At 49.5% G+C, this 11,399-nt stretch overlaps 1 protein-coding gene across 1 annotated transcript; it reads left to right on the plus strand.

The window, feature by feature from the left end:
* The first annotated feature begins 893 nt into the window (after positions 1-893).
* CHST2 (carbohydrate sulfotransferase 2) lies at positions 894-6,753 on the plus strand. The gene has a single exon (XM_076341007.1). It carries the CDS (start codon positions 944-946, stop codon positions 2,240-2,242), a length of 1,299 nt encoding a protein of 432 aa, XP_076197122.1. The 5' UTR covers positions 894-943; the 3' UTR covers positions 2,243-6,753.
* The last annotated feature ends 4,646 nt before the right edge of the window (positions 6,754-11,399 follow it).

The raw sequence follows: 11,399 nt of genomic DNA on the forward strand, positions 1-11,399 counted from the left end.
ACCAAGTTAACGAGGCCAGGGGCTGGAGCTGGGACCTTACCCGTTTCAGGCCTTTTATGGGTTTCCCCCCCCCCACTCCTTGTTCTTCCCGTTTCCCGTTACCGGCGCAGCTTCGCTGTCCGAACCGTAACTGCTGGCGGAGCCCGCGCCGCCGGGGCAGGGCTGACGGGAACCCACCACAACAGGGGAACAACTTTTCACAGCGCCCACCGCCGTGTCAGACCCGGGCGGGCCGGGGCCGGGTGCCGTAACCGCCTGGCCGTTACCGAGCGGGCCGGGCTCTCCCGAGAGGCGGGCGGGGGGAGCGCTGCAGACCGATGCGGGGCTGCGGCCGGGGCAGGGACGCCCCCTCCGCCGCCACCGGCAGCGCCGGGCCCGGCGGGGCACTGCGGCGGGCGCGGGACGGCGGCGAGAGCGACGGCGGCAGCCGCCAATGGGGGGCGCGGGGCGGGGCGCCGCCATTTCGGGCCGCACCTCCGCGGCCGCCCGGCGGCGGTTCCGTGCGCGGCGGCGGCGGCCGGGGCTCTTCCCGCTGCGGCGCGGGGCGGGGGCGCCATGCGCGCTGGCGGGGCGGCGCGGCGCGGGGGCCTGCCCGCCCTTCCCGCCCGCCCGCCGCCCCTTGCTCCCGCCCCCGCGGCCGCGCTGCGGGGCGGAGCGGAGCGCGGCGCCGCCTCGCCCCGGCGGCCGCCGTGAGCTGGGCTGCCGCGGCGCCCGCGGCCGCTCGGCGATGGCGGCGCGGAAGAAGCGCGGGTGGCCGTGCGGCTGCTAAGTAGGGCAGCGGCGGGGCGGGGGCGGCGGCGGGGCCGTCGCGGCGGCTGCGCCATGCGGGCCGGGCGCGGGGGGCCGGCCGGGAGACGGCGCCGGGGGCGGCGCGCCCTGCTGCCCGCCGCGGGCCCCGGGGCGCCGGGGCGCTGAGCAACAGTTGGCCCCGCCGCCGCCCAGCATGAAAGTGTGCCGGCGGAAGGCGCTGGCGCTGTGCCTGGGCTACGCGCTCCTGCTGCTCCTCGCCGCCCTCAACCTGCTGGAGTACAAGTGGCGGCGGGAGCCGCGGCGCTGCGGGGACCCCCCGGCCACCCCCCGCCACCGCCCCCCGCCGCCGCCGCCCCCGCCGCCGCCGGCCGGGAGCCGCGGTCCGGCGGGCGCCCGGCGGCAGCTGGTCTATGTCTTCACCACCTGGCGCTCGGGGTCGTCCTTCTTCGGGGAGCTCTTCAACCAGAACCCCGAGGTCTTCTTCCTCTACGAGCCGGTGTGGCACGTCTGGCAGAAGCTGTACCCCGGGGACGCCGTCTCGCTGCAAGGGGCGGCCCGCGACATGCTGAGCTCCCTGTACCGCTGCGACCTCTCCGTCTTCCAGCTCTACAGCACGGCGGGCGCCGGCAAGAACCTCACCACACTGGGCATCTTCGGGGCGGCCACCAACAAGGTCATCTGCTCCTCGCCCCTCTGCCCAGCCTACCGCAAGGAGGTGGTGGGCATGGTGGACGACCGGGTGTGCAAGAAGTGCCCCCCGCAGCGCCTCAGCCGCTTCCAGGAGGAGTGCCACAAGTATCGCACGCTGGTCATCAAGGGCGTCCGCGTCTTCGACCTGGCCGTCCTCGCCCCGCTCATGCGGGACCCGACCTTGGACCTCAAAGTCATCCACCTGGTGCGAGACCCCCGGGCCGTCGCCAGCTCCCGCATCAAGTCCCGGCACGGCCTCATCCGGGAGAGCCTGCAGGTGGTGAGGAGCAGGGACCCCCGCATCCATCGCATGCCCTTCCTTGATGCCGGCCACAAGCTGGGCGGAAAGAAGGAGGGGGGGGGTGGCTCAGACTACCATGCCCTGGGTGCCATGGAGGTCATCTGCAGCAGCATGGCCAAGACCCTGCAGACCGCCCTGCACCCCCCTGACTGGCTGCAGGGCAACTATATGGCTGTGCGCTACGAGGACCTGGTGGTCGAGCCCATCAAGACCCTGCGGCAGGTGTACGGCTTCGTCAACCTGGCGGTCAGCCCAGAGATGGAGAAGTTCACCCTCAACATGACCAGTGGCCCCGGCTACTCCTCCAAGCCCTTCGTGGTGTCGGCCAGGAACGCCACCCAGGCGCTGAGCGCCTGGAGGACTGCGCTCAGCTACCAGCAGATCAAGCAGGTCGAGGAGTACTGCCACCAGCCCATGGCCCTGCTGGGCTACGAGAGGGTCGGCAGCCCCGAAGAGGTGAAGGACCTCAGCAGAACGTTGCTCAGGAAGCCGCGGCTGTGACGGGGGCAGCGGGCGCCCGCCGACCGCCCTCGGGGGCGGCTGAGCCCCGCTGGGGAGAGGAGCCGCTCCGGCTGGCTTGAGTGAGGGAGGGAGCCGGGAAAAGCAACCTGGTTTCCGATTTCCTCCAAAGACTGCTGAAGGGTAACATACAGTAATGTGATGATTTATTTCTTTTTTTAATTTTTTTTTCCCCCGTGGCATTGGGTTAGATGCGATTTAAAAGAAAAATAAAGTGGAACTGAAAATATGTGTAAAGCCCGTTTCCCCTTCTCTAAAATGCCAGGCAGTGATTCTGTACCAAAATCTTGTTTATGGAGTTCTTGAGTTTTTGTTACCATCTTCAAACCCACTTGCACAATTCCTAACACATCTTTATCTCCCTTGGTGCGGAGGCGATGCCCTTGGAAAGCATAATGCTGAAAATCAGACTTTTGTGTGAAAGCGAATGTTCAGACATGATAGTAATAAAAGAAAAAACAATAAATGATATTCATTTTTATAATTACCTCAATTGTTTGGGAATTACAGTGTTGCTTATGTACAGCTGGAGGGGATGCTTGCTTAAAATAGCAGTGTGGACTTTTTTTAAGGGTATGGGTGGAGGGCTGGAGTGCAACATTTGACGTGTTCAAAGATTAGGAGCTGCTCTTGCAGAAACAAGTACAGATCTCACAAATGTAGTGCAGGTTTTATGGCTATGTCAAAGCAGGTTTCTATTTAACTATTGTCTTTTTTGTTGTATTTAAAAAGTCTTTCAAGTGCCACTGTATTAGTGTCCTAAGAGTTTTAAAACCTTTACCATCACAGCAGTATTTATTTTTGTCTTGACATGTATGTCCAGGAGTCACTGTCAAATAGAAGTGGATCTACAGTGTGACAAGAAGTACAGGATTTAAAAAGACATTTATCATACTGGAAACATTAGCATGTGTGAAAACAAAAATAAAATTATATATATTATATATATTCTATAGTGCTAACAATACAGTAAGCTATTTAAGATATTTCTTGACGTTGATTGGTAACAGGCGTAACAGGGAAGCATAGGAAAATGCATAAAATGATTTATTTTTCCCCTTTGTCTAAGTGTCCGAGGGTATATTTATGTACGAGGAGGGAGGAAACGTACAGCTGTGTGTTCATAGCTATAATGGAGCTTTTACAGAGTCGACCTAGTGTTTGATTTTAGAGCGCTGGTTAGATACTTGTTTCTTGTGAATTGTCATTGCTCTACAATGGAGCCAGATGGTGGTCTGGCTCTTTCTGGGAGCTTTGCCTAGAGACTCTCTCCCATCGTTAAAACTTGATTAAAAAAAAAAAAAAAGGAGATTTTACTACTTCTGCTTTTATAATTTTCTGAAAAAGCCCCGGTTTATTAAAGGTGAAGTTGTGTGTTGCATTTGAGAAGTGCAGACACCTCGGGTAGTTTTTAGTCTTGGCGGTGTTCTCTGATGCTCTTTGAAGGCTCATTTTGGAACTTGAGTTTTTAAACAAAAGTGGTTTTGCCAAACTGTTCTCTTAGGAGACTATAGGCTTTTCTACAGGAAATACATTTTACATTGCCTACGTGGGTGTTGTGCCTTCAGCAAATGTAAAGAGTACGAGTAGGAAAAAGGAACGTGATTTGTGAAAATAAATTGATATAAACAGGATGCTGATAAGTGTGTGCGTGTGTGAAAATTTTAGCGATGTGTAGTATGTCTATTTCTTGTATTGGTACTTTTAAGTTAAACAGGTGATAACTGGCTACTAAGCTATTTGAGTTCTTGATGAAATTTTGGCATTAGATGTTGAACTTACTCTGAAAAGGAAACACATTTAATAAACTAGTTAAAAGATTATTGCATAAGGTTGCCTATACCTTTGCTGAATGACTACATTACACATGTCCATTCCCTCAGTTCATCATCACTATCAGCACAAACAACATTAATAATTTCTGTCACTGGGAGATCTTGTAATTGGCCTGTTAGGTTGTATTCCCAAATTCCAGATAGCAGTGCTAAAAATGGGAGGGATAGTTAATTTGGTATTTAAAATACATATTAAGGTACTTGTGGTTTTGTGGAATTAGGTGTTTTGTGTTATCACTGTATGTATTCTGAGTGGATTTGGGATGTCTGGGTTTGGGCTGTACCCCGTGGTTTGCTTTTTTTTTTTTTTTTTTCCTTTCTTTCAGTCGGTGTGTCCTGGGGCAGTGCTTGAAAATCTGATCTGCTTATAGAGCACGTCGCTTGCTTTTTATCCATCCGCTGCTTTATGAAGCACTCCGCTACCCACCGCACAGTCCTGCCTGCCTGCCTGCCTCGTAACAGCCGTCCGCGTGTTTGCCAGCGCTGCTATCGGCGGGGCGAGCGGGCCCGGGGAGCTGCAGAGCCTCTCTGCAGAGCGGTGTGCTGCCCACGGGGAAGCGAGCCCAGCTTCCCCTCCGGGCTGGGGCACTGCGCCGAGATTTCGGCTCCCGCTGTCTTAAGTATGAAACTTCGCTGCAGTTTCTAAATGGGGCTTTCTCATGACAGCATGTTACAGCGTAAGCTCTTTTGGTTTTGGGGGGCTGAAGCACGGTCATTTATGTGTGCAGAATTCCTTAGTCTCTTCTGGGAAAGTTTTCTGGGTGAGTAAAGTGAACAGGAATTAATTGCCTCTGGGAGCGTGAAATACATGAGCCCAATTGACTTAGCTTCCAAAAATCTCCTTTGGATTCTAATTACATGAAAAAGCTCATCCTGTTGTTCTGAGAGAGCACTCGCTGCTCTTCTAATAATGGTGCATTACAAGCATCTGCTTCACTTTACTGATAGGAACGGCGTGCCAGTAGAGTTACAGCATCTGAATCTGGTCCATAATTTGAGCTCCACCTACTACATTGCAGCAAGGAATTACCCAACATACTGTACAGTTGTACCTGGGCATGTTTTGGCGAACAGAAGAAGTAATGCAAAGCTCATTTTGTGAAAACAAAGGACTGCAATTTTGTTCAGGTAAAGCTTCAGGAGAAGTGAATGAGACTCTGCTTGTGTAAAATGCTGGTGGGCTAAGCCCTACTTTTAATGCTCCTCCATTAAAAAATAAGTATGTGAACAACTAGCAGTTAAAACAGGCCATTTTTAGTCCTTTTTTATATTCAGAAAAGAGGATTAGAGGAATTTAAAAAAGCCAAACGTAGTTGAAAAAAAAAGAAAAAGTTTTAAATGTGAAAAATTATAGAGAAAAATAGGCTATCAGAAAGATGATGAACACGGTTACAAAAGACCTCTGCCTGTTGTGAGGAGGGACATCTAGCTGAGGTCGGAATACTTAAAAAATACTTGACTCATGCTTAAAAATAGTGCCTGGGTTTGCTTTCTGTCTGATTTAATAATTACAGTGTGCTTCTTCAACTGAAGCTAATGCTTGTATTAGTGAAGAATCAATAGCATACACAAGGTACAGGGTGCACTAAGTTGCACTGAGCCGGGAGGGAGACTGTTTTGAAGACTTGGCACGTCGTTTCGATGGAACAGAAAGGCCAGTGCGCAACTACGTGTTGCTTTCTGCTGTGAACAAAACCAGAAAATTGTACAAGTGTTGCAAATGGCAATGATCACTCAGTGCATGAAAACACAGGAAAACCCTCTGTCCTCCACTGAATCAGCTTAAAACACGAGACGTGTAAAAGTGTGCAAGTTGCTGCAGCTGAACTGAACGCTGCTAATGAAACAATGGTCAGATAAAGTATCTTTCGGTCTTTCTAACAAAAGGAGGAAGTTCTTAATTTTTTCCGATCACTTCACAATTTGTCAGGTGTTAAGCTTCATGCCCTGCCTGGGCAGAGGAACATAACGGACTTAATTTAAAACCACAAACCTTGTTTTTCGGTTACGATTTGAACTCGGGTCTCTAGAGATGAAATACTGGTGGTTACAATCAATTCTGAAACAAGTGTTTTTCATCCTGTAGGCCATGAGAAGAAGACTGGGATTATTCTTTATTTCCCCCTTCATTTCTAATTACTGTGGTGTGTTTTAAGTGTCCTTGAAAGTCAGTGGTGTTTAACAGGAGCTTTTGCACACTGCAAGGGGTGGTCTTAGAGTCTGTCTTTCCGTTTTGCTCCTGTGCATCCCTTTAAGTGCAGGCGTGGGTCTCCTTGGAGCGGTGAATGCCAATTGTGCCAAATGGTGTGGGGCTGCTTAATGTGAACAGACTGAGTATCGGGCAAATGCTGCTTCTGTTAATCCAATGGATCAAAAATGTTATTTTTTCTAGTTCCATTTCAATTAAGGGTGTTGTACCAGAATAAATATTACTCTGCTGGAATTATGCATATGAATAAGGCAAGCAGATTTAATTTGGAGGCTCTAAGTGAGCGTGAGACTGCTTGCAGTTGATGTATCCAACTTCGATGGCCAGTGCGTTCTGCTAGTTATCCTGGCAGTCACTGGATGCGGTTTTACATTTTGTATCAGAGCTCCTGAGCAAGATCTTATGAAAATGTGCACATGTTCTAAAATAAAAAAATACATGGAATAACATTTCAGCAATATTCATTGTATTGCACACATTTAAAGTAAAAAATAAGGTTTATCTGGTTTATTTGGATTCACTGGTATCAAATGAGTTCTGTTAACGTGTTTTAAATAAGAGCTCTTGGCTGTCATGACATCCCCGATTCTTTCACGTAAGTTATCAATTCTGCAAAGAAAATGCATGGATTCTGTAGAACACAGATTGTTTTAACTTTGCAAGTTGGAAAACTTCCTTGTATTTATTTTTCTTTGGGGCTTGGTGTTCCCTGCATCATGAGATCATGAAAGGATCACAAGAATGGGCCTGCGTTATTGAGTGTTTGGTGTTTGGATCAATGCAAATCCAATGAAAATCAGTGCGAAACATAAGGTGTCCTGTCTTCCCTTGATGCATGAAGAGCCAACATTCCTCAGACACATCAATACAATGAAAGCTATGACAAGAAATAATTCATAATATAAATGGCATTGCAAATGGGAGAGCTAGGATTAAAGAATCATCTGCTACTGCAGTGAAACACAAAGCTGTAAAATGCAGGTAAAAATATATAGCATATTCCTTCACAGAAGAAAATTCTGTATGTAAAGGACCCATTTACACCCACTGATGTGGGTGAGATCTCTGGCGTCCACTTCAGTATCTGATACAGGAATATGCTTGTTATAAACAGGGTGGTGAGAAGGGAATTGAGGTCGAGCAGTAGGTTACCATCTCTTTGTTCCTATCAGAGAAGTTGGTGAGTAGCCAGGACAGCCTGTGGGTCTTTTAGCGTGAGGTACCACAAACTTGTGTTCTGGATACAATGGCATTATTCTGATGGGGTTTGAATGAAAATAGGACTTTCCTGCTGAAAAACAAGATGAAAATCGGATTGGAGGAACTCCCCAAATGAAAAATTATTAACAAAGCAATGTGAGCAAGGAAGGCTGGTAGGAGCTGCTGAGCAACCTGTTTCTAACTGCATTAGTGGAAGCTGAAGTTGCTGACTGGAAGGGGCCCTGCAGCTACAATTTCAAGGACTCTGAAGATGCTAGTTAGCTTTGAGCGGGGTTTTTAAGAATACCTTCACGTGTCATTTTCATTGGAATGGGAATATTATGCAGGAGTTAGTGGGAGTTATATTTCAGGGTGCCTCCGAAAATCATGGCCTCATAAATTCGTATTGGAAGGGGCCTCAGGAGGTTTCTGGTCCAACCTCCTGCTCAAAGCAGGGTCAGCTTACGAGATCAAACTAAGTTGCTCCAGGCTTTATCCTGGTGGGTCTTGGAAACCTCCGAGGACAGAGACTGCACAGTCTCCCTGAGCAACCTGTCGCAGTGCTTGACGGCCCTCGTGGTGAACCGTGATGCTTCATCAAAACCGGCCCCAAATCACTAATTATGTTACATAAATTTCTTGTCCCTCAATTTTGTGTTTTGCGTATGACTACTGATGTGGGTCGTGTCCTCACTTCCCCTTAACTGCAATAGATGTTTGCTGCAGCTCAGCTGTTGCGAAGGGTCAGCAGCAAAACGGTTAATGAGTAGCGATCTCAGTGGAAAAATGTGGATTCACAATTAGAATGCTGCATCCAGCAATGTCCATTCTTTTACTCAGGAGGATAAAGAGAGCAGAGGGAAAAGAAATTCACTTGGAAGAAAGGAAAGGAATACAAAGCGGAGTCTATCGGAAGTTGCTCTTTCTCTGCTGTAGGTCAAAATACTGTTAAGGAAAATTGAAGGAAAAAATGATACCACGCAGCAAGGTCAGGAGAGGATGAATAAAGGCATCTGCATGTTAAAAGCAGAGGGGATAGAAACCTGAAGGATGTAAGATAAAACGTGCTGATGCTGTGTGCTGTAACCATTTGCAATTAATCATGATACACACAAAGAATTCCTCACTTCCAACACTTACAGTTTTAGATTCACTGGTTTTGCTCATAATTTCAAGATGAATTTCAAACAGGAATAATTTTCATAATTATTTGGATACTTTTGGTGTTCCAGTTTGTTTTGGGTATAGATAGAAACAGAATAGCTGACCTTTTGTCTAAATATTCCTTTCTTCAGACCTCTATGCATAAATTCTCAAGAAGCCCCCTAGTCAGCTAAATTCTTGGCACCTTCTTATTTTCCATCTGCCAGATGGTTCCTTCTCCCACCAGTCAGGATTATCAGTAATTATCTGTTTCAAGCCATGTGCATGTCTCATAACAGTTTATCATGGGAGACGTAAAATGGAAAAGGGACATATTTAGTGTTTATATAACTTCCAGAATCACTTCTGGCAGCTTTCAGTATTTGCTTATTTGCCACTGGTGGTTCCTATGGATGCTTGCTGTGCCGGTCTGGGATCAACCCTTCAGATCTCACGTTATTTGGTTCATTTACTAAAATCAGACACCTTACACACTCAGCGAGCAGGTGTTTTTAGGTGTACTAACTTAGTCAGTCGAGTGATGACCTGTTTTGTTCTTCAGGACACCCTTATATCTGCTTGCCCTCTCTTCTCCCAAGTAACAAGCGATAGGACGAGAGGAAATGGCCTCAAGTTGTGCCAGGGGAGGTTTAGATGGGATATTAGGAAAAATTTCTTCACTGAAAAGGTTATCAAGCGCTGGAACCGGCTGCCCAGGGAGGTGGTTGAGTCACCATCCCTGGAGGTGTTTAAAAGATGTGTAGGTGTGGCGCTTAGGGTCATGGTTTAGTGGTGGACTTGGCAGTGTCACGTTTACGGTTGGACTCAATGATCTTAAAGGTCTTTTCCAACCTAAATGATTCTATGATGCGATGGCTACATCAGACCCCGCCGATGCCATACTGGGGTGGTTGCAGACATCTGGGGTCTTTCAACGCATAAAGCAGTGAAAAAGGTCTGACTGCCAGAGCAGGCTCGGGGTTGAAGAATACTGACCTCCATGGTGTTACGTCCTTTTCACCTGCTTTGCTGGCTATAGCTCCAGCTCAAAGCATCAGAGCTGGCGGTGGTAAAGGATATCTGTTTCAAAGAGGTTTTGGTACAATGGTAAGGAGTAAGTGGTGGGAAACAGTTATTTGTGCTTCTCTGCTCCGCTATGGGAATAAGCACGAAGCAGCCAGTACTTACCGTAATGCTTTGATTTTGTAAGAGTTTAACATCTGGTCCCTAATTGCACGTTCTTTCATGCTGAGCAGAGGTAAAAATATACAGTATAAAAGTGTAACGTTGTGGCTACTGCCCAGAAGATACCTGCTGTGTTGTTTTAACCCGGGAGACCTCACCACAGGGCACAACTCACACACCCATGAGCCCCCTCCATTATATTTTCCTTTAAATAGAAAATGTAGTATCTGATGCCACACCAGAGACGTAATCACTGACTTTCGGGATGCAGTGTGCCGCAGGTGCTAATTAGGAATGCTAACACCTGACATAGAAAAGGGACACCTGAAAGTGGTTGAGGGGATGTGCTGCTAAACCCTTTTGCCTCCCAGACAGGTAACAGTTTCTTGGGAAAACGGGATAAAAGCAGAAGTTTTCTCTGCCCTCCAGGGTTGCACAGGGCTGAGCTGCCTCCCACCCTTTATTTCTATCTGTACCTGTGTCCTGCTGGGTGCGGGTGGATGCCTGGCCCAGCCTGCTCTCAGGTGCCTGTTGTTTCAGGGCTGGCCATGTGCAATCAGCCTCACGGGCAGCAGCTGGCTGAGGTGGGGGTGGCCGGCCGGTGGGTGCTGGGGGGAAGGTGCTCTCCCGAGGGTGGGCTTCAGGGAGGATGTATGCAGGATGGGTGCTTTTCTTCCTGGCAGGAGGGGAGTTGCTCTGTGGGGTGGTGTAGATTTGCCTGAGGTGCTTCTGAGGGGAATGACTGCTACCAGACCCCAGGTGCTTATGGCTGCTTTGCTGTAGCCCCAGGACTGCTGAAAGCCTGCAGGAAGGAGACTGAGCAAAAGCACTTTTCAGTTCTGAGGTCTTGCTGTGCCCTGACTAATGGAGAGAGGTGGTGAGGCCACCATGCTCAGGCACTATGTAGAAGGCACACTTCAGTGTAAAGAGTTCACAGAACACATTGAAGAGCGTCGTCTGGGACTACAGAGGCTCCTGAGCGTAGTGAAGCAAGAAATGAGACTCAAGAGTGATGTAGGTGGCTGTGCACCATGCAGGAGCAGCTGCACGAGGAGCAGCTTGTGAGGCACCTCGGGACTGATGAAGGTGAGCCATTGCAGGGTGGCTGTGCTGTTGTGGTAGGGAGGGTGAGTGGAGGGTGAGGGTGGCTGCAGCGTTGGGACACTGCTTTGGTGAGGTTTGTGGATGAAGGTGCAATGGGAGTTCCATCTGCTAAACTGTGCTGAGGAGATGAGCACCAGCGGCCTGCTTGTCTTGGTGGCAACAGGGCTCTGGGAATGTTGTTTTGGGCTGGTAACCGGAGGGGCTGAAGCTTGAAGAAAGCTCATCTGGAGAGGTGTTAAAATGAGTTAATATGGCACAAAACCCATGCTGTAGTTAAGTGGGCTCTGAAGGGGGAATGAGATGTGTAGGGAAGGGCTCTGCCCAGTGGGAGTCCAGGGCAGTTGAGCGGTGCTGGGTCAGGCTGTCGGCGATGCTGTGGGGGTAGCTGTCTGCCTGGCAATCTGTCGGTGGGAGGCTGCCAGCAGATGGCCGAGCGGTTGCTGCTGCTGGGGAGCCCCAGGTA

This window comes from Aptenodytes patagonicus, chromosome 6 (assembly GCF_965638725.1).
Source record: "Aptenodytes patagonicus chromosome 6, bAptPat1.pri.cur, whole genome shotgun sequence".
NCBI classification, from domain to species: domain Eukaryota; kingdom Metazoa; phylum Chordata; class Aves; order Sphenisciformes; family Spheniscidae; genus Aptenodytes; species Aptenodytes patagonicus.